The sequence below is a fragment of the Limulus polyphemus genome, unplaced genomic scaffold (genome assembly GCF_000517525.1).
Source record: "Limulus polyphemus unplaced genomic scaffold, Limulus_polyphemus-2.1.2 Scaffold139, whole genome shotgun sequence".
Lineage (NCBI taxonomy): Eukaryota > Metazoa > Arthropoda > Merostomata > Xiphosura > Limulidae > Limulus > Limulus polyphemus.
In genome coordinates this window covers 793,165-817,937 of record NW_013665749.1, presented here as the reverse complement: position 1 = coordinate 817,937, position 24,773 = coordinate 793,165, and the positions used below count along the sequence as shown (strand labels likewise).

Below are 24,773 nucleotides of genomic sequence, written 5' to 3'. Positions count from 1 at the left end.
ACTCTGAAGTTATATTTGTTAAGCTTATGCATTGTTGAGACTTGGATAGTTGGAATGATTCAAAATATTAATAATTTTAGACATTAATTTTAATCATTAACTTGAATGAAATTCCCAAAAGCAAAGTATTTTATGAATTTTTGTATATAAATGACAAATAATTTTTTCATTTTACCTTTCTATAAATTTTATTCTGTTTATAAGCAGTTGTCATGTAAACATTTTCGTTCACTTAAAATATCACAAAATATGTCAGAACTGTGTTGATCTCTTGTTACATCATTATAGTTTATATCAGTGAACTTGCTTCAGGAAAAATTAAGTTGAAGGTTGAATAAACCATTCTTTCTTTACATTTATTTAATTTTTTCAAAATGGTTATTTCATATTTTTGCATTCATTTTATTTTTAATGCAATTTAATTCTATAGCCCTTATGACATGTAACTTACAAGTTAATAAAATATTTATCGTGATTTCTAAAATGTAGCTATAAATGGATTCCTTAAAATTACGAGATGGGTGATTCTTAATAAAACTGTGTTTAGCAGAGTTTGAAATTATAATATAGTTGCAATGTTGTATAAAAATAAATATCAAGCTATTTAACAGTTCAGTATTTGTAATGATTTACATTTCATGACATATCCCAGCTTATAAAATTAATTTTATTTTCCTGTCAGGTGTCATGATTTTATGTCCATAGTTTAAAATGTATATACAACCAATTGAATTGTCTTCAAGAGATAAAACTTCTCTCCCCTAAATAAGACATCCATAAATAAATTGTTACATTTTGCAGCATGTTTTCAGATAGGTTAAACTAACAGTCATAAGCCACTTGAAAATTTGATTTATAAATAAAGTGTAAAATGTAATAATTCATTTTGTTACACTTGAGTACTTTAAAACTGCATAAAATAGTAGTGTTTTTCAAAGAGCATAAACATGTGTTATTGTTTTAATTATAGGTCACAAGGAAAACTTATTTTTAAATTGAGTGACCCATATCGGAATTCCTGATATCTGTTTATGTAGCTATAAGTAAGTTATTCACATTACTTTAAACTAAGAAAAAATTGAAATGTTTCATAGTACATCTATATAATATTTTTTGAACACACACAGAACAATTACAGATGAATAGTGTAGTTCCCTCAACCCTTACAGAATACAAAGATAACCACTCGTACATCAGACCAGGTTAGTCTTTTTATTATATATATATATATATTAGCAGTTAATTGTTATGTTATTTAAGAATTTATATCTTGTGAAATTTATTTAGGCAACTTCTTTTCTCATTCAATTCCAAGGGACCTAGTTTTGTGTCTTCTTCATATATTGATAAACCAGTATTTTTCTTTGATTGGTATATCTTTTGTTTGAATAAAAATTTTAAAATGATTTGTTCACAAATCTTATTTTAAGTGGAAATAATAAAGTTACAGAATCTGTGTATATCAGTATTTTTTTTATTTAGAAACTTTACAACTTCATTTTTAATATGAAGAAAAATTACAAATTACAAAAAAGCAAACTTTTATCATTATTGTAGTGCTTCTTTATATACGTTTCAGAATAGGCTTTTGTATTTATACTTAACAAAAAAATTAAACAAATATTGACTGTTGACTAGATCTTCTGTACCCTTCCTTACCAAACACTGAAAAACCTTCTCATAGTCAACACTTTCCATATATATGCAGTAGTAAATATGTTGGTTTCTGTTAGCTTCTGATAGGTGACCTTCAGTTCTTTCTTATGTGTTTCTTTGTGATACTTGTAAGCAGAAAGACTTCTTTTCTTATGTACCACTGACTTAAAACCTGAGTTTTCAGTGGTTTTCATGAAAGTCTTTATGGATGCATTTTGATTTTTCTTGTAGACTCCTTTTTTTTTTCCCTTGTACTCTTTAATTGAAATTGCAGAAAGTCATTAGTCAACTTGTGATCTTTGCTTCCCACTTTTGGGTCTTACTATCATACCAGTCTGTGAATAGGGCATACTGGGTTCATTACATGTAGGCGTAAAAAGTAGAATAAGCTACATAACATCAATTTCTAATTTGTAATTGCAATTTCATAGTGCTGGTATTATAACCACATTGCAGTTAATTGTAAAGGTATCACATGAATGAAATGATAGATAAAATATTAACAGCAGTGTTGGATACTAATCTTATGCAATTCTTGGAGTACCTACTATTTTCACTACAATGTTGTTTTTTTTTGTTTGTTTGTTTTGTTATTGTAAATCTGGGTTCCACTTTCATTTATATATTTTGTAACATTACTCTCCAAACTGGGCTGTAGAACTAATAAGTGTGAAGTAAGGAACCTGTCAGTTTTCCTTTTATCATTTCTTAATATGTTTATATTTTTTGCCTAAAACTTGGGCAGCTTAAAATGTTTTTGTTTGTTGTGAGCTGTACATGTATATTATGCTATTTTGTATCAAATGGTTTTTTGATTGGTACCGAGTCTTTTCAGATTTATTTGGTCTTCACAACATGAGATATGAAAGTTCTCATTCTTTTTGTTCATTAAAATTTCCAGAGCTAACCTTCAATGAAAAAATAAGTTTGTTAATTACATCTGTTTGGCAGATGTGGCATCCCAGTATTGAAATACTATAGTTCAATTTATCAGTAAACATTCCAAGCCTATAATATATGTCCTGCTATAGTGAGAATGTTGTGTTTAGTGTTTTCCTGATTTGCAATGTTTATTTTATTCAACAAGAATTTGGTATTTTTAATGTAGTGATCTTGTGAAAATTTCTAGGAAGTAACCCAAGAAATGCTATTAATTATATTTTCAGCTTTTTACAGATTTCATTCTACATTGTTGATATATTTTCATGTACAAAAATTTTCTATTAAAGAGCAAATTAAATCTAAATTATTGTACCTGTAGATGTCTGTCATATTAAACAAAGGGTAGTTTGAAAATATCTTTAAAATAAACCCAAAACAAGTTGGAAGTAGGAATATTAATTGAATGTAATCAATTAATGAGCCCAGTTATCAAGTGAATAGCAAATTCTGCTAATTGCCCAGCTCTACTTGGCCAAAATTAACCAGTAAATACTAAGCATTATGATAGACCATCAGTTATATATACAGAATTAATCTTGCAGATTAGTACAACTTTTCAACCAAGACCTGAATGACATAATCTAATATAAAGAACACAAGTTTCCTTACCCATATGTTGTGTTAACACTCCTATTGTACCCAAGCTTGCATATTTCCATAAACTTCAATTAATTTCCTGCATTCCCTTAACCCTTTCAAGACAGGTCATAGATGAAAGGCCATGTCATCTTGTATGTTGACTTGCATTCAAAATTTTATTGAACTACTTTTTTATGAATTTATGTCAATGAGTTTGGTATCAAATTGTAGATTATAATTTTTTTCTCCTTGCTTACAGCAATTTTTCATTTCCTTACCTTGATTCTCAGTCTTTGGTATCTTGTTTACTTGCTTAGGGTGCAGCCTGTTAACATCAATTTCCTTCTAGTGCCCAATTTTCACACCTTTGTCTCTTTCCTACCATCTTCCGGTGTTACCTGTCATCACTTTACCTTATTTCTGAGGCACTTCATCACTCTCTGGAAGAGTATTGTGGGGAGATTTGTTTTCTTCTTTTCACTATGTTGGTCCATATTTCTTCTGCTGCTCTATTCTTTCTTACTTTGTTTCTCTTCTATTAGAACTTGTTAGGATGGGATGCTCTCTTAGCTGATGTACACAACATCCCTCATACTTATCTCTGTGATCTTCATCAGGCTCTATTTCTTTGCACGGAGGTCTTTGGGGGGTGTACCTGACTTGCTAGAGACCTGGGCCGAGGCAGTTCTGCATCAGTCCTCTTTGACTACTTTGGTTTGTTGTCTTTCTCAACCTTGCCCTTCTGTTTCTGTGCCTAGGCCTGCTGAATCCTGCAAACAAAAATATAGTGATGATACAGTTATACCTACATTACTTTCAATATTAAAATGTAATGGTACACTGTAAAATGCAGTTGGAAGTTATATATATTCCTGACTGTTGTAATGCAGTTTGTTTATCATAATATCATGGTCATGTCAGGATAGGCATCAGTATATTGTAACTAAGAGCCTAGGACTTACATACAAGGAAAACCAGGTTGAATCAAAACATGTCTTATTACAGACTCTTGCTTTCCATTCAAGCTTCTCGTACTCCCACTTCCCAGTATCAGGGCTGTCAATCATTTCATTGGTAACTACCCTGTTGGGTCTGGCCCTGTGGGAGCTTGTCTGTTTCTCTTCACCAGCCTTTTGTCTACATTTTTGGCCAACAGATGGGTTCTTCAGTTTCTCACCCACAGCCTATTTCTCCACTTCTCCTCCTTCCCTTCCCCTTTTTCTAGTTTCTTTTCCTCCTCCCACCACTCCCATTTATCTTCAGCATCTTGAGGATGCAGTCTCGGACCTCTTAGCCAAGAACGTCATACAGTATTTACCCAACTCTGAGTTATTACTCTTGTCTCTTTGTAGTCCACAAGAAGACCAGGGACTGTTGTCCAGTTATCAACTTGTCATATCTTTACTGATTTCTTGTCATCCCTTGGTTCTGTATAGATGTTTTTTTCTCTCTCCTTTGGTTCTTTTCACCAGGTCTGTAGATGACCAGGGTCAACATACCTCTACCATGGTAGCCCCCCCCCCCTAGTATCTCCATCTTTTCACAGATGCTTCACTGTCCAGATGGGATGCATCTCTGAATGAAGGCATGACTTGCAGAATGTGGATTTCAGAGAAGCATTCATTCCACATCATTCTCACTGTCTCTTGGGTATATTTCCAATTCTGAGAATTCCATGGTAATTTTTTAAATATACTCTGTCAGGAAGGTACCCATTCCAGGACTCTTTGCTTCCATGCATTGGACATACTGTTAAGGGCACATCCCCATTGGTTTGTCTTGTAGTTTGTTGTATGCCAGGGTTTCTTGCTGATGAATCATCTCTCTTGGCCAGACAGGATTCTAACTGTAAAGTGATCTCTCCACCCTCAGGTTTTCTGTTTGGTTTTCTCTCAATTGGGCACACCTATTGTCAATACCTTCACCACTCCTCTGAACACCAAACTTCCCCTCTTCTGGTCTCTTGTTCCTCATCCTTTGGTCCTGGTGGGCAATGCTGTCAACCAGGACTGGTCTCACCCCTTTTCTGCAGGCCTACCTACCTTTTCATCTTCTCCTTTGTGACCTCACTTTGATGTGTCACATTTTATGAAGTTCTGCTGGTGGTGCCTCTTTGGTTGGTACAACCCTTGTTTACACTGCTTTGTAAATAGGTATCTAGGTCCTCTCTTTCACTCAGAAGTGTTGTTTCTTCATCTTCACATGTGGAATCTGGTTCATTGCCTGGAGGACTAACCGTTTAGCCTTTTTTTTCCCCCATTCCTGTCACCTTTCATCTCTGTCTGTTTTTCAATGAAAGTTGTGGATTTTTCAAAGTTGGTCCATCTGCCATTCCCTTCCTCTGGGCTGTCTTACTGTGGTCCACCTTTTGGCTCTTTTCACATGGTTGTTTGACCATGCATTGCCAGTTTCTTCCACTGCTGGTTTTCAGGTGGCTTTATCAACTACATTTTATCTTTCCCATTACTGCCAAGTTTTATTTCCCTATCATCTGCACTTTGCTCATATCCATTTTTTCTTCACCAACCCCCTTGTCCTACTGTCTTGCTTAAATGGGGCTTTAATGTAGTTTTATATGTTCATACAACTCTGTTCAAGCCATTGGCTTCACTTTTGTTATAACATATTTCTCTGAAGGCATATTTCCTTCACCTTTTCACCTCTATGTCATCTTCTGTATCTGGTTTCAGGCTGTTTGATATTATTTGGCATGTATGTCTCCTTTTTTTGGGTTCCTGTCATTGTTTGCTTATACCTTGGGATCCCTCTTCATACAGGGATCTCTCATCTTTTACCCTTACAGGGTGCATTTGCCAACTTCTTTACTTCCCTGGATATTAATGCTCACAGGCTCTTCCACATTTTGTCACATCAGCTTTGTCACATCTCACTTTTGCTAACCACTGGATGAGATCCTTCAGGTAGGCATGTGGATGACTCCACACATCTCCCATTATTTTCATCATCTGGCTATTTCATCTTCTGTTGTATTTTGACTCCCTCCTTTCGGTGTTCTTCAATTTACACACCCTCTTTTCTTCTTTTTCATTGGATCCTGCCAGGTGGTGGGTTTTGTCTTTCATGGTATTCTTATTTCCCCAAATCTGCATTGGGCCAGGGGTAACAGAAAGCACTAAACCCATCTACCCTGACTCTACCAGTGCCACTGTCAAGATGGAGTGTTCTGCGAGACCACTAGTGGTATCTTCATGATATTAAAATTACTCTTTTGCCCGATCCAGATTGTACTTTCTATGGACTATTATTTAAAAAGCCCTACCTCCACCCTAAGTGGAGCCTGGCAGACCCTTGCCACCTACCAATTCGTAGCTGCTGGGTTAGTGAACCTTGGAGAGTTCCTCATCGATTTTGTATAGCACAATACAGTTGGGAAGTAGAGTAGTGATTGCACCATATATTGGCACTCTGGCATGGTAACTAGTCAAAGCACCTTTATAGATTTGTAGAGTGGCAGGAAAAATAAACATATATGTTACATGGTGACAGCATTCTCACCAACTACCGTGTATCATATGGTGATAGCACTTTTGTTAAGTGTCATTTAAAATGTTTTATGAATCATACAATTTAAGTTACTTATTCACAATTTACAATAAGTAAATAGTAAATTAGTCATTTTACATAAGTTGTGATTATGTGGTAAATTTGAAGTTTTATTTTCAGTTTCTTGAGAAGTTGTTGTCTGGATTGAAAGTAAGTTTTGTGGTTAGAAGGTGCATTAAAATGTGCGTAGTGTTTAAACACCTGCAGTTTTGAAAAGAAAAACTTGTCATTATATGGTATGTTTTGAATTATTAATTTTTGTTGCATACCAAAATTCTAATTTGATTTTGTTTTGTTTGTTTTTCAACCTACCGATTTTACTGGTATTCTAAACGCTAATCATCTTAGTCGTGAATGAAAGATATTTATAATATAGCATCTATACATGACTGTTTTTAACAGCTGATATACTTTGGAATACTATTTCAATTATTCTCTATGTCTCCAGTTTATTAAAAATGTCTGTGTTTTAGAAGGTTATTACTATAGGGTAATTGGTCTTGCACAAATCCCATTCCACCTAACATGTAGAACTTCACATCCAGATAAACACTTTAAGTACTTTTGCTTAGTATTGTAAATAATTGTAAATTTTCATTCTGTATTAAGTGAACAATATCTTTCAGATATCTTGTGTATTTTCTCCAGGATTTCTTGTGGATGGACCTGAGACACTGATCAGGTTTATATCTGCTAATTTACAAACAGTTCCTTTGAATTCAGGTGGTAAAAGCATAGTATAAAAATCATATGTAATGAAAGAGTTTTAAAATGTCCTATTTATGTCGTAAACTCAGTTTTGTATGTGATACATGTATAAATGCTATCCAAATAATAAAATCCCAGAAATACTTCTCTATGCAAACTGGTATTAAATTTTTACTTGTATAATCAAATGTATCAACAAAAATGATACAGCCAGAATCATAGGAAAATATTTGTAGATAGCAATAATTGAAAAGTATTTTTAGATAAGAGTCAGATTTTGTAGAAGTTCACTAATCTATCAAATGCAATAAATTTGCATGTTTAGTATTTTCATCTTAAATACAAAATTACATGGATATTTATTACGTTTTGAAAGGCATCAAATGATAAAAGTTATTTTGGTTCTGTGTTATAAAGAATTTGAAAATATTAATAAAATCACAATACTATCTTTTATATTCAGCACTTAAGGTAATACAGACCGTTATGAACTTTAGAACATACCTTCCTAAGGTACCAACTGGTAAAACATTTATTTTAATTCCTCCTTATATAGAATTTGAAAAGTTAAACATCACAATACTGTATTCTAGATTTAATCCTTGTGTCACGAGCTAAGAGGTTAATTCAACCCTGACAGGTAATACAAGCCATTAAAAAGTTTCATACATACCTCTTTTATGTTTAAGGTTATTTTTTTTAACTTATTGTTGTATCTTTAATCGCTGTGAAAATGTGATATTTTCAAAGTTGTTATATGTTAGAGAAAATGCAATTGCATTGTTTAAAACCAACATGTTATAAAGAAGTATTCTGTGTATTTTGAATATAGTAAAACACTGTTGCAGTAAACACTGTAACAGTTGCACTGCTACACCAAAACTTCTTTAAATAGCCATTTTTATATGTTTTTCAGTTAGTTTCACAGTACTGAATATAATTGTTAAATTTGAATATATATACACACACACACAAAACTTGTTTTCTAATATATATGTTTTCAGCCTCTCCAAGTTAAACACCGTAATTCAATTCAGATTTTTTTACCTCTGAAATAGTGACAGCCTTTCCTAGTTGGGTTGCTCTCCTTTAATAAACAAGCAGATGGCTCAAAATTCTGAATGTCCATGATGCAATGTAAAGCATATGTTAACTGGCCCATAATTCACCACTCCTACCTTATTGCATATGTTTCAGGAGAACGTATAATATAAGCTCTGCTTTACCACCATAAATCAGATTTTCATCTTTACAGTCATTCTGTTAACTTTGCTTAATAAGAATCTTGATGCCAAAATTTTTTGCTTCTGAACGTGTTTCTACCAATGTCCGAAATTATACAGCTTCTTTGGAAGCCTTACATAGTCTACCTCCATCATGCAGGGAAATCCCATGGTTGTATTGTGATCCCTTATTGATCAATTTATTCAGGCCATTAATTCTGAATTGTTTGCTGATGCATGAGCAGAATCTTTCAGAGGGGGTTTGAAAAGGATATTTATACCTAATGGCATTTCTCACACCGTTGATCTTGCTCCATCCATACTAACAAATTGTCTTGTGCATCCGATCCATCTTATCTATCATGGTGCACCAAAACACCTCATAGGTAAATTTCAAGGTATATCTCATCAAATTTGCCATTTGAAAAAGTCCTTGGATTTCTTGTACGTGTTAGAGGAAATTTTAGAGGCTAGTATGTGAATGAATTATAAATACATTTGTAAAACTATATTTTACATCATATTGCTCTCTTCTGTACTTTTGAATTCCATTTGTTGACTATGGTTGTTCTCCAAGCTGTATGGAATCCATAGAAGATTAGTTATTATCTTTTACCTGGATGGTTGATTTAATGTTACTTTGTAGTTTTGTTTAATAACAGGTAATAAAGTTTGGGTGGTAAGAGAGAAATTCAAAATTAGTATAGACAGTAATCATGCATTTCTTCAGTATCTTACTCACAGTGGATGTGAGTAGATGGATGAAAATTTTCAAGCACTTATACTATCATCACTGCATCCAGTAATTATTCTTTTTGAATTTCTGTAGTCTCCTTTCTTTATTATATGTTTACTGATTGGCTGTGTTAACTGTTGACCTTTATAAATTTTATGCAGCAGTGTATTGTAAGACTCATCCATATTCAGTGGGGAGTAGGTTTGATACCGGCAGAGGTTCTGCTGTCCTAAATACTTTGTGTAATATAGCATACATTCGTAACTGGGATAATAGCAAATCAAAAAGAAATCTTATAACTGCAATTCATTCCTTACAACTTTAATATAAAGTAATTATGTTATGGTAATTATCATAAATGTTTTTATTTAGTGGACTCAGGGAAGTATAATTTGTTAAATAGGAGATTTTAAAAATTTTGTTTTACGGTAAGAGTTTTATTATCTTATGATATAATTTTATTTTATATGTCATCTACATTGATAAAGGGTATAAAATTACTACAAGGGTTAAATTGTGAAGAAATAAAAAATTTTTATATAAATATGGGCCACAAGAAAAATTTTAAAAAATTACTTTACATATAAAGATTTCAATTATGTTTTTTATAGTTGAATGTTTTTTTTATGATATGTAGTACTGCTGTACTCATTTTGTATGTACCGAACTCTCAGTTGACCTATATATGTTACATTATCTCATGTTATGTAATCATTCTCCTTTGAATATGTTTTGACTAGGTGATGGTATACCTATAAAAATACCATGGACATGGCCTTTCTTGTCAACATTTTAAATTTCTTGTTTGTACTGCACTTTTGTGTGTGTCACCATTTTGGAACAAGTTCTGTTAATTGTTATTTTTATATTCATTTTATGATAACAGTTTTAAATTAAAGTTTTTTAAACTGTAGATTTAAATACAAGAACTTGTAATAAATTGTATTCAGGAAAAAGTATAGTAGGTTTTTTTGGTCATCTTCTTGTTAAGCTTTTTTTTTCAATTATAACTATTTTTGTGGAAAGTTGTAATGTTATTGACAATTGTGCAACTGTAATTTTTATGGGGGGACTGACTAAATTTTCTAGCTAGAATTCTTTATTTTAAGTATTGTATTTATGAAGAACATCATTATAGAAAAACAAGTTATATTTGTTATCAAGTTTCAAAGGAATTCATCAGGTGGTTTTAGAGAAAATTAAAATATAGCCCAAGATGCAATCGGAAGATATAGAACACCCATAAGGTAGAGCAGTGAGTAATGTGACTATGCATTGAATCATATTAAATATTACAATGCCTGGTTATTTACTAGTTTGGGAGGCATGAGTTCAATGCAAATTGAGAGGGATGTACCAGATTATCTGCACTTTATAAATCATTTGAGTCTTGCTTTCTGTAAATGGCCCGTCTAATCACTCATTGAATCCCACTACTTATCATTTTTATATTATGATATTTATTGAGTAAAAGTAAAAGAACAAAAGATATGTAAGCTTAATTTTTTTGTCAAATTTAACTCAATAACATAATTCCTCTCCATGCTTCTTTTTTTTTGATTTTTCTGAAAACTGTATATACAAACTTTTTGTTTTGGGATAGTTATTAGTTCTGAATAATTTATATTGTTAATTAATTTGACTTGAATAAGAACAAAGAAAAGTCGAACTATTTCCTGCCTTTGTCAAAAAAAATTATTGCAGGAAAATCTACCATCTGTGTTTGACTCATTAGGACATGTAGGTGCCATGAATGCTAGTCCCTAAATACTGATTTGTGTACAAGTGTAGGTAACCTTAGGCTGTGTAAACATGTAATTGACATATACTTTAACTGAATTTTTCCATCTTCGCCAGGTATTCCAAGTTCCCATAGCCCCAACTCAACTCAACTTTATTTACCCTCAAGACCCCTCAGCACACCAACTCATTCTTACCGGGGTATGTGAGGTCCCTTGAATAGAAGAATACAGCAAAATATGATTTATTAAATTATTGAAGAACCCTGAACCAGTTCCCATTCATTGTTGTACAGAAGTTTTTGAACAAAAGTCAAACACATTATGTGTTGCAGATTCATTATTGTTAACCTTGGGCATTTATAAATTTGTTAAGGTTCATTGAACATGAAATATTTCTAAAAATGCAATATTTGTGTAGTCTACTTTTTTATGCATGATTTTGAGAACTTTAAAAGTGTTGATAATTATCATCCATTTATAAATTTTATTTTTATTTGTTTTCTGTTTGTGTAGAGCCTTAAATTTATTGTAAGCCATACTGAGAAGGAATGAAATTAATTAGACATATTATGTACAGTTGTATTGGAAGCATTTTCTTCCCAGTAGTTTTTCTCTTGTTGAAATCATTAGACATTGTAACTTTGTTAATATATATATATACATTTTGTTTTTGCTTTTGTTCTATTTAATTTGAAAATACAGTAAAATGTATCTAAAAAAAGTTTACTGTGCTTTAAATTACACTGCAAATCAACATGAAGAGAAGAAGAAAAAGGTAAAAAAATACAATTTTTCTATAAAGAGGATTACACGTGTAACAATATTTATATTTTAGGTTGATTTTTGGTGGTTTAACTGTTCAGTGACTGCTACATAATTGTTGAATATTTAACAGACCTTTTTTTGTTTTGTTGTTTCGTATCTGGGAAAACATAATTTATAATAGTGATGTTTGGAGTAGTATTTTATACTTTTCTTATATTTATGCTTACTTTAAATTTGTTAAGCATTTTTATCTCTACACTGATAGTTTTCTAAAAACTTTTTTAGGTTTTGATCCTCGTTCCCATTTGGCAAACTTTCATCATAACACTGGAACTACAGCAACTCCTCCACCTCCTCAACTGCAACCTCAAGAAGAAACCCAAAAACCCAAGATATCTAATGCTGCCAATCGTGGTTCAGGTGTTAAAACCCACACACTTTTGGCAAATAATGACTATGCCACATCTAACCGAAACTTCCTTGTAGCAACTACAATAGTTCCTACAACTGCTGCCTTTGCCGGGGTAGATCCAACCAAAGTAGTTTCTGCAGCAGCAGCTCAAGCAGCAGCAATAGTAGCTGCCGTAGAGAAGCAAGATGACATGAAAGACAAGTTATGGCCATGTCCAGCATGCAAGGTTCCTTTCAAGACAGCTTCTGAACTTCAAGCCCACCTCTCTCATCACACAAAGGGTGAGAGAACGGTTCCATGTGAAGTCTGTGGTAAGTTGTTTGTGTCAGCAGAACGAGTTCGAGTTCATGTGCGTGCAGCTCATGGAGAAAAATCATGTTCCTGTGACATCTGTGGCAGCGGATTCAGCTACCGTTGTAAGTTGTTAGACCACATGCGGACCCACACAGGAGACAAGCCATTCCACTGCGATGTCTGTGGGAAGAGCTTTTCCCAGAAGAACCACCTGACTCGCCACTCCATGATCCACACTGGAGAACGACCCTACCCATGTGATTTTTGTGGACGAGGTTTCTACCGGAAGGACAAGCTGTCCCGACACAGACGAATACACACAGGTGAGAAGCCTTATATATGTTTAGCCTGTGGTAAGGCATTCTACCGCAGAGATAAGTTGACACGACATATTAAAATGCACAGTGGGGAAAAGCCTTTTTTGTGTGCCATCTGTGGAAAAAGATTTGTTGAAGAAAGAGATCTGAAGAGACATAAATGCTCCTCTCGCCACTTACACAATTCCAGCTCCATCAAGTTCCGGACGGCAGCCCCGAGCACTGGGACCCAGCAGCAGCCTGATCATCCCCAGCAGCAGCCTGACCATTCCCAGCAGCAGCCTGACCATTCCCAGCAGCAGCATGACCATCCCCAGCAGCAGCATGACCATCCCCAGCAGCAGCCTGACCATCCCAAGCAGCAGTCCGAGCAACACCAATGCCAAGCTCTCCCAGCTCAGTCCCAGCCACAGTCCCAGTCCCAGCACCAACCATGTGGAGCTCAACCTGCAACACACTCCCAACCCTTTCAGAGCCTCCCCTTACAAACCTGACTGGCAAGGTCCTCCACCAGGGGTTCACTGAGTAACTTCATCTTACACTGGAAGCAGTGACTAGCATCAGGCTCAGGCAGGCTCACATTCCCTTTGTTTTTCTCATTGTTCTTTTTTTTTATTACTAAAAATATTAGGAGCCCATTAGATCTGAGCTTAGTTGTTATTAAGTATGAATCTTATATATAAAAGATTCTTTATAAAACTGTGTGTTAACTTTTCTAGCCACCAGAGTTGGTGTATTTGAGACAGTATTGCAATTTATTTGTATCTTAGTGGGATGAACAAAATATTTTGTGAATTGTTTAGTAAACAGCCAGTATAAATTCAGGCTCTTAGAAGTCATCATTTAGAAAATATAAAGTATACAGTTATTGTTTCAAATAGTTAGCATAATTCTTTGTAATTTGGTTGTACATTACAATGTATCTATACTCCCACACATTGTTTGAAAATAAGATCATATCATACTCTGTTTTACATTGATATGCTGTGTTAGCTATGTTTTGCTATTTGTATTAATCTATGACTAATTTGTTGTTATAACTGTTTTCATACATGTTTTTTGTGAATGTGTGTGTGTGAGTGTTTTTAATTTTTTTGGCTTTCCCCACCATGCATTAAATATATATATATATTTTTATTGGTAAAGGATTGAAATAGTTTTTATGCTTGTATAATTACACAGATGTGGTTGTGAGGTTAAAGGCATATTGATGCAAGTGTTCTTAGAGTATTATATAATGGGCATTTTGCATTTTTGTAAACCTATACATATAACATGTTAAATATTCATTTAGGCTTACTACTATGGTTTGACAGGGATATGATTAGCCTAAATGTCTTGTATAATAGTGGTAATCATAGTTCATTTGGCAAAATTTTACATACTTGCAATACGTACTGAGGCAATTTGACATTCAACATAAATTTGTTCCTTGCATTACATGTAATAACAAACATACTTCCTTTGATGTTTTACTTTATGATCTGATTACCATTATTTATCAAGTAAGTTGATGGATCTTCTCACAACCTTGTGATGTGTGATTTTATAATTCATGATTTGCCTTGTTACATATCAGGCTGCAAATCATTATATTAAAAAAAAGTGCTTTTCAAGAATTTCCCATGTAGTTCTTTAAATTTGGGTGTGATGAATATAACATTTGTTTTCCTCATTTCAGCCTGGTATGCATAACTTTGATTCATGAGCTGATAAGAAAATCCTTCTATGTCAACACCTACATAACAATCAAACAATGAAAATTTTAAGTTAGGATACTCTTATGAAACTTCACACTTGCTTAAAATAAAGTTAATGCACAGTAAAATAGTTCATAAGTTTTATTTTTGAAAAAAATGAATATCTAAATATCAAGAAAAAATGTTTTGTTGCTCATGGTGTTATCATGTTTCAAATTATTAGTGTACTTGAATCTTGGTAGATTAAGAGTTATTGGTTTGAATGATTTTTTTAGTTTAGTTGATTTCTTGTGTAGGTGTTGGTATTTTTAAGAAGTATTTTCTTTTTGTACAGATGTATACATAGCCATCAATTTAAGAAGAATTAGCTATTCTTAAGACATGGATATTAATTTCAATTAAAGATCTAAGATGGTTATTTAATCATGACAGATTGAGATACTTGAATTTTTTATCAAAATTGTTCAAATGTCATTATAAACCTATAGTAAGTGTAGTAAATATAGATTTCTCTTGATCAATATCAGTTTTAATTGTGTCTTTAAAACCAGTGCTTGCAGCTAATAATAGCAAGGGATTTGTTTTATGAACTTTAAAGAAAACTTTTCTAGCATTATAGTATTCAACAGAAAAGGACTTTAGGAACAGGTAAGACTACAGGATCTCAAATGAATGGTAAGGCCACAGAAAAATTTGTAATAAGCTATTATCTTTTTTTTTTATTCATTGTTTTCATTTTAGAGAGTGGGTAAGGGGTCTTTGAGAAAACTTACGGATGTATTAAATAATTATCCAACCAAGTTCTTAATAATAAAGGAGGAAATTAATTTTTGAATGTTATTCTTTGTCAAAAGCATGTTTTACTGTTATTTATCCTTGTTTCTTTACAGGCAAAAATGTTAGTAAAAATAACAACATAAAGATGATTAGTTTTTGAATTGGGCACATACATTGATTTAGCTTGTGTTAGATAAAATCTCAAAAGTGATGAGGTAAGAGCTAAATTTTTCTAACTTCTTTCATTGAAAGCTATTTCATAAGTTATATAATTTTGTTTCACATACAAAATAAGTAGTTTCATACAGTAGTTATGTCAAATTTCTGCACAAGCTTACTTATTCTGAAAACTTACTATACTGGGGGTTGTAAAACTTGTGTGTGATGGTACAGTACTTAAACAAAAAGAATCAAGCATAGCTGATGATAGAATACACTATCACGTTCAAGAAAGAAACTTAAATTCTTGAGTACTAGATTAAGAGATGAGGATCCCACTTGGGTTTTTAAGTTTAATATTATGAACAACTTTACAGCAGAAATATTTTTTAAAGCAACTAAAACTACAACTGTGATGTTTCAGCCCAAAGGCCTGAAGATGGCCCACAGTTTTAATTGCTCGAGAAAGAACACTGATGCATTAAAGCTGTTCACAGTATTCAACTTAAGTTCTGTAACATGATAATAGTGTAGTCAGAATTAATACTGCTTATCACCTAGTACCAGATACACTAGACAAAACTAAACATATTTTCCAATTTGAATGATTTTTCATGTGGATAGTGAGGATGGGAAGGTGTGTTCCTTTGTACAAGCTCTAGAGACATAATTTTTGTGTAATGTAGCATTGGAGGAAAATTAGTGCTATATGGTACGGCCCTGTGGATGAAGTGACAACTTTAAAAGGCAGTGGGTATAAAACTATTACTTAAAAATTTGTTGTTAATCTATGAAAATATCTTTAAAAATTCATAAAAAAAAGTATTAATTTTAGTCCTTACTTTTTTTAACGTATATACTTTAGTTAGAAATGTGATGAATCGTATTACGTGAAATGTTTTTGAATGATGTTCACAATAATTATGATGCTTTAATTAACTGATGCTTAAAAATATTGTCAACTGTGATGCTTTTATTTTAAGTTTGATAGTAACAAGAGGTGAATTAAATCAGATTCATCATACTAGTATTTATAACAAGTTTTCTTTCTTGAAACTGAATATATTGTTTTCATATTTTTATTTTACAACAAATATATATAATTTTCTGAGTTTTTAAAATTGATTCAGCTAAGGTAACTTGTTAGCTTTAGGGATTTTTAAATATCACAAATATATATTTACTAGTTATTTATGATGCGGCTATATTTCAAAGCATATTTTAAATACTAATTTGAGAAATGACAAAAAGCACATGTTCAGCAAATTATATAATGATTAATAGCTGATTTAGTATAAGCCCATCAGGTAAAAAGTATTCTTAGAAAGAAAAAAAAAGACATGGTAGTAACCACAATTTTCATAGATGTTTGACTCTACAACTAACATTAATGTTGCAGGAATTATAACGTATGTATCATAGGTTACAACGTGTAATTTGCACAGTAGAATAGAGTTGTTTTTTATCAAAGCTAAAGCAGAAGTATTGTTGGATTTATCATATCCTCTATGCTGTAATGTTGCTGTCTTAGTGAATCCATTTATTTGAGGACAAGGCTGGGCAGCCAAAACTACTGTTGTGAGAGTATTGCACATACAAAACCTCATTTATGAGATTTCTGAAAGGAATAGCTTTCTAATTTACAAGTCTATAGATAGTTTCAAGTTGGCATACCCAAGTAATTAGTGCTGTTTCTCACCGATATGTTCCTAAGATTTATTTTAAAACTTCATGATATCACAAATATGAGATAATCATTTTTCTGTAATCATCATATTTGGTGTTTTACTTTCAGAGTGAAATGTATTTAAGACATAAATATAAAATGTGTACATGTTATAAAATTGGCTAAGCCTTCTTACTTGTTCATTCATTTCAACTTGTGATTAAACTGACTTGTTGCTTGTCACAGTGATTTAAACTCACCCAAATATGACATTTTTGTAGCTGTTGAACTTAGTTGATTAGTCAAGTATCTATGCATTTAACTAAGTTAGTTATGAAATGTGTTATAAAATACATGGTTTATGTGGAAAAGGGAAATTTTGAAGTAATACGTGGGAATGATTGTTCATTTGAAAACTTAAAAGTTCTGATGTTTTGGTCATGAAAGGAGTTGCATTACATTGGTTTCTTTGTCTATTACTGTTTAATTTATAATCTATACTGTTTTCTCAATAGCTTTAGTTATATAACATGCAAATATTTCTAAAAGTTTACCTTATAAGCATCAGCCAGTAAACAAGCAAAAACTGAAATATTTACAAGTGACTAAATTTTTATCTAGAGAAAATAAGTGATCCTTCTTTGATAAGGTTTATTTTCAAAGAATCAACTCATAAAAAAAAAAAGGTCTTATTGAAAAAGTTTTGAAAAAAATTTCCTAAATTAATGCTGCTTGCATAATTATGATTATTAATAAGCTAGCAAAGTATGTTTCTAAATCCCACTTTCATAGTGTTATTTGGAAGTAGATATTTGAAAGTAATAGGCATAAAATTAGTGATAAAAATCACTTAAACTGCAGATTTTGAATCCAAAATGGACAGTGTAATGTGGAAAAACATATGTAATAATAGCTTTAGATACATTGCCAGCTTTTGAAATTTAAACCATAACTTTTAAAATATTATACTGCATAGATAAATAGTGTTTCAGAAAATCTTTTGTCTCATCATCTAGTCTAGCTGATGAGTTCTGGTGTTGAATGAAGGGCCTCTTGGGCAGTCATGTGGGAAACAAAAGATAGTTCTTAATTGGTGTTTTTACACACCTCTGATTTTGAATCCAAAATGAACAAACTAAGAGGTATGTAGAAAAAACAAATCAGCAGTTTACGTGATTTTTATCACTAATTTTAGACCTATTGGTTTTTAAAGCTTTGCCACTTTTGTTATTTAATCCTGTACTTAAAGCCTTTTTAATAATATATATTATAAGATTACTAAGATATAATTAAGCTTGTAACAATAAATTGCATGGTTTTAAGGATATTTTTAAAAGAAATTAGTCCTCATGTTGTCATATGATATCATTGTGACACCTTAGCTATAACTGCTGCATGAACCTTTCCTAATGTTCATGTTAAATCATTTAAACTTGTTATTAGTTATTGATAGCAACAACAATAAATATAACAGTTTAGGTAAAATGAACTTTGAGAATACATGGATGTAAATACATTTAAATTGTTAATGCTTGGCAGGCTTGGATAAATGGGCATCCAGCTAAGATAGCTTGTCTTTTATTATCTATTTTTATTTAATTTTTTGTTTTACTAATCTTGTAAATGTGTTTTTTTTTGCTACAGTATTTAAAAATTCATTCCTTGTTCTTTTATCATTTGCATGTTGGGCCTTAAAAAACTATGATTTAAAAATACTGCAATAGATAACAGTAAATAATGTTTTTTGCTATCCTTAATTCATAGAACCACAATTTTTGCTAAGTCTTCTTACATTGCCCAGTAAATAATACTGTACTGTTAATCTGTTTTGAAAACTTTGACAAGTAGAAGCCTAATCTCTCTTCTGTAGTTTATCACATAGGATGTTTCCTTTTTATATATATTTCTCACTAAGACACATCATTAAGAATACTGAGAGCTTATTAAAGTTTTAAAATGACTTTCTTTTTTTTTTAAGGGTAATGATGTGGAACATTTATTTCTGAAATGATCAACTTACCTCTCTGCATACATTAGCAGTTTCCTGTGTGCCTCTCTTTGAGATTTTGCACATGCCACCAGTCTTGAACTACCTCCCACCTAAATCATATTTTGATTTTAACTGTTCTAATACACGATGTAATCATCGTGCCCGGTATGAGGGTAACACATCTTTCATGCACAGTAGATCCTCTTAAGCATTTGTATTCAAAATTAACTTCACTCTTAAACTCGGCACTACCTTTAACAGATGTGTTTAATTTTGCTCTTTGTGACTGACTTTATTTAGTAATAATGTTTAGTATCATAGTTACTGTTTTTCTGACTTTTATTTCTGTACATTCCTATTCTTTTGTGAGATTTATAATTCCATTTCCCACTTTCGTTCATTTCTGCACATTGGTAAACTACAAGTTTTGTTAGGGTTACCTTTTGTGTTGATTTTCAATTCTGCTAACAGAAATTATTCTATACCCTGTACTTCACACATTTTCTTGAATCAACTGGTTTTTGTACTTGAATTTCTAAGCCTATGATCTATTACTTTGTGAGGTCATGAGTCTTAATTCCACAAACCTGTACATACCAGTTGTTGCATTAAAAAAACTTTAGATGATATTCTTGAGCAGGTCTACACTATGAACTCTCATGTTTCTGTGACTTTGTCCTCTCTAGTTCTAGCTCTGTTCGAAAAGCTAAAATATCATCTGGAATGAGACTAGTTAATGTTCTCTACTATAATTGTTTGCAGAACTCAAAATACCATACAATTAATATCTTGAAACTCCTCACAGCTTCTACACATTTATGGCTGCTGGAGGTTCCTTGTCTGTGGGAAATGTTACTGCTAGTTTTCACCATGTAACAGATTTTGCCCCCTCCCCCCTATTTCCTACATGTTCTCCATTCCTGAGCCCGACCACGAGGCTGACATTTTTCTCGCTATTTTTGCTGTCTGGTTTTGCTCTGGCCTTGTCATTCTCTGTTGAAAAACACATCATTCCTCTCTGTCTTTGCTGATTGTGTCAGATTTATACTGTGCTTTCCCTTTCTCCTCTGTTCTGAGTTTCTTCATGATCTTTATTCCCTTCTTTTGTGCTGTAGTTTATTCTTTTTCTCCATGTTAGATTTTCCTGTTTAAACATCTTTTCCACTCTTCTCTGCCTCATCCTCCTCCTATCCATGATTCCTTTAACATTGATTATAGTCACTCCCCTTTTGCCTTTTTTGATTCTTAATTCCTGGAATCCCTTCTGGGATGTTGACCCTCTATCTCCAGTATCCCTTACCAGAGCTCCCTTCTCTCATCTTTGCCTTCTCCTTGCTCTATCCCTTCACTTTCTGTTTTCTTCTTATCTCTTATATGAAGCACTCAGTCAGTTTTTCTGGGGTATCTCTAGTCAGTCCTTTTCCCTACTTAGACCAGTGTCTCATCATTAGCTCTCTTTCTCCTCATATGGTTTCTGTTGTAGTTGAGATCTATTGAAACATGACACCCTTTTCTCTGTCATTCACCTTCTTCATATTTCCCTACATGACTTGCATCTCACTCCACTCATTTGCCACAAGGTTTTTGGGGTGTTCATCTCACCTTGGAGTGTCGGGCAGAAGCTGCTTGCCATAATTTTTCTTTCATGGAAAAAGCCTGCACTGGGGAAGTGCCTGCCCACTTTCCTGGCTTGCACATTCCAGCTTTTCAAAATATGTTTTGTGGCAACTTCTTCAGTAAAAATTCTTTGTGGTAGTTAGGTCTGATCAGATCTGGGCCTTTCTCTGGATTCTTCCCAACATAAATCCTCTCCTGCTCTTTAAGAGAAATATGAGAGTCCCTTGTCATTCCAAGTTTTTAGCCATTGGGGTGGTCAACTTGCAGAGTCGCTCACTTGTTTTGCGATCCCTCCATAGAGAGTCCTAGTTGACAGCACACTGTGGTGGGAATTAGGGCTGGGGTGTCAATGTAGTACAGGTTATTTTATTTTATGCCAATTTCATGGTGGTTTTCATCAACTGGTGGGGCAAAGTGTTGTTCTTAGGAGGCAGGTAGGGACTTTAGTATCCATTGCTGTATGGTGAGTAAATCGTACAACAGAACACATACCAAACCTTGCAGTCTGATTATTGTCCTAGCCATACTACACCTCATGTCTTTCATGTTCATGTATTTTTTCTGCCCACACCTGCAATTATTGGCTTGTTTTTGCCTTCATCCTTTCTCAGAATGATATAGTTTTGCATGAGTGTTGCCCTTCTAGTAAGTTCCCATTAAGGGAGCTCTTCTAAGTTTTCTTTTTTGCATCAACCCTTCCACCACATTAGTGTCAGATTCTAGTTACTGTGTACAGAAAAGTAAGTGTATCATTTCAGAAGTTAGCATCATTTTTACCTGAAAATGTATTTCTGATAGGTCTTTCCATCATTCCTCCCCGCTACCAGTGCACATTATTCTTGCCTTGTCTAAGAATAGAATTAATTTTGAGTGCAAGTGCTTATTGGGGATCTACTGTGCATGAAGGATGTCACCCTCCTATTGGTGGAGGTCTATTCCTGCATGATGATTACATCATGTACTAGTGCAGTTAATGCAAAACTTGATTTAGGTGGGAGGTAGTTCCAGGCTAGTGGTGTGCACAAAACAATGGCAGGTGTGTGAGAAATTGCTATTGTGTGGAGACAGGTAAGTATCTATTGGAGATATATTTTAAGGTAAGGAAAATATTAACTTCCCACAATTTCATTAACCTTGAATCAGATGAGTAACTTGAGTATTTGTCATTACTGGGCTGCTTTTTAAATTCTGACATTAAGTTTTTTCTTCTCAGCAGGCTGCTAGGTTTCTTTCTGTAGAGCTTGTGTTGCTTGATTGTAAATAAATAATTAATTTAAAAATAATTTTCTGAGAAAAATCTCTTAAACACAGCTTTGGTGTTTAAAGACAGTTTTGCCAGTGTACTTTACCTCTTACATGAATTGCTTTATGAAATTTTCAAACCTTCGGTGATTTAACTGCTTAAAAATTGTCTTCAAACATTATACCTAATATTTTAGATAACATTTTTAAGATTTATTCCAACTTACCAGTACTAATTGTACCAATATTACTATCTGTTTAAAGAACATAACCATTAAATTTCACATTTGCTTTTAGCTACTACCTTCAGTTTTATCAAAGTAATCTTGTTACTTTTACAGAGATTTTATCATCTGATTCTAGTGTTCTATCTGAACTCATACCAAAGTTAATCCATGTAATAATAATAATAAAGGAACAAAATGGTGAGATGTTTATTACTATTTCAGCATACTAATAGTCATCATAACAAAGTTAGTCTTGTTTCTATTAAAGGGACAACATTTTGAGATTTTACTACTAAATTTCAACTTATCAGCATTAATCATACCTAAGTCTTGTTAAGCACAAACAAAAACTAAGTGACTTATCTTATTTGAGCTTAACAGTATTTTTCTAATATAGAAATAAATCCATGAGATATTATCAGCTAATTTTAGCATACCTTTAACAAACACATCAAAGTTAGTCTTATTACTATCACAGGCCAAAAATCAATATATTATACATTCAGTTCCAGCTAGTTTGTTTGTTTATGCTATTGTGTATAACCATGTGATTTTATTACTGGATCCTATCTTACCATGTAGTTATATTAAATTGAGTGTGGTAACTATTACAGTGCTAAACTTAAACATTTTTAGTAATGTTAAACTCTCATGAATCAAGTGTTGAAAAAAAGTATTTTCTTAGTATGGGGATTTAACATTTAGAGAGACATCCTCCTTTATAGCTTCTTCATGGCTCTTAGTATATGAATTTTTGGCATTTTATTTCATCATAACTTAAATATATTCATGCTAATGATAGAGATTGTGAACTAATCATGATAATTTTACAGAAATAACTAAGTTAACTGTAACTTAGTCATTTATAAAAGTACAAGTTTTGTTTTACCACAGAAATTAATAACCATATAAATTTTCTGTCTTAAAGATGGTAGTAGTACATATTTATTATCTCCAGTGCCATTTGGTATACATAAAGTAAGACTGATTAGTCAAAGACTCGTGGTACAGGTCAAGAAGTCTTTTGGTCAGCATTTAAGGTGTCAAAAGATAAAGTGGTAAAATACTGGCCAATTAAGGCTAATAATGGTTAGGAAAATAATCAGTTACTGTGTGAAATTTTTGTAATTTAATTTGAGGGAATTATATTTTATTTGTAGGGTTTCTGTGGAAGTTGATTATTTTAAATTTAAACTTTAAGAGAAGAGGGATTTTTATTCTGTGTATGGATTTGAAGATTACAAGCACACAATTCTGTATGTTTTAATTTTTACTCTGATATGTGCCTTACTGGTCTTTGATATTTTAAACTCTTGCTCAAGATTCAAACACTTAAGAAATTGTTTCTGAATTTCATTTAAAGATCTAACAAATCTACCTGTGGTAACCCTTTGTATAAGTTATTTTAGGTTAGAGTATTTTGAATAAAAAATAGCAAAGTTTCAATAAAAACATGAAGAAAACAAAATGTTCTTACACATCATTGGTCAAATGCTATTTCTGGACTAACTGAATTGCTATTTCACACAATATTGTACTGATGCATTTTTGTAGAAATATATTCCTTTATTTTATTTTTTAAAGATAACAAAAATGTGTACCTTCTAGCTTGTTTCTTGTTTTTGAAAATGGTTAAATTTAAGGCCTTCAACTTTTATGAGTGACCTGTCTTAACCTTTACCCACATACATAGCTTATCTTCATTTTTCACAGAATGAATTAAAAAATCAAAGGATGTAAATGCTTTGCTGAGATGGAAACCTGGATCTGTCTACTTGTTTAAAATATTCTTGTTGATGGAATCTTTTTACAAGATGTAGGAAGAAGAATTGTTGTGTGCTTAAACAAGTCTTCAAAAACTTCATACAATATACAAACAAAATTATATATTGATATAATTTTTGTGGATTTCAAAAACGTCTCGCGCTACAAGTATGAATTAATCTGCAAATGTCAAAGGGCTACCTGGGTTCTCATTCTTGATGTGGTACACCTATACGTTAATATTTCATTACAACTTTAAGTGGCACTCTAACTATGGTTGGGTGTTAAGGTTTCTTAGCAAGACTAATTGGCTCTGGTTTTGAGTTGAAGGCTTTCTTTGTAGTAGATTACAACAGTGGAACCTGTTTATAAGGCAATGAATGCTCTGTCTTCTGCTAAAAAGCTTTATTAGGCCAGTAAAGATTATAGTTAAAAATTATTAACCTTAATGTTAAAGATTTCATCATTAGTTTGTGTTGTTGGATATTAGTTGTACACAGTGTTATTTCTATGAAATGAAAAGCAGTCTGAAGAACCAAGTTGAGAAATTATTTGAATGTAAACTGTGGAGCATGAAGCTGACAAATGTGTAACAGTATTGTAAAGATTTAGCTTCATACAGTTTTGAAAACCTTGTTTTCTCAAAAGTTACTTTGAATTTCATACTTCCTGTGTATATCTTAGTATTTAACC

General features: G+C 32.6%; 1 protein-coding gene across 3 annotated transcripts in view; it reads left to right on the top strand.

Moving 5' to 3' along the window:
* LOC106474502 (gastrula zinc finger protein XlCGF57.1-like) overlaps positions 1-24,043 on the top strand; it is a 36,466-nt gene extending 12,423 nt beyond the window's left edge. Inside the window, exons 3-6 of one of the 3 annotated variants that reach the window (XR_002608974.1) lie at positions 1,128-1,202; positions 11,266-11,349; positions 12,201-16,324; positions 18,257-24,043. Coding sequence is in view for 2 of the 3 variants with exons in the window: in XM_022379806.1 (XP_022235514.1) it covers positions 1,128-1,202; positions 11,266-11,349; positions 12,201-13,432 (1,391 nt within the window). In the remaining variant the exon portion in view is untranslated. Of the gene's footprint in view, positions 1-1,127; positions 1,203-11,265; positions 11,350-12,200 lie in introns of all 3 variants that reach the window. The other 2 variants (XM_022379812.1, XM_022379806.1) reach the window with 2 other exon arrangements.
* The last annotated feature ends 730 nt before the right edge of the window (positions 24,044-24,773 follow it).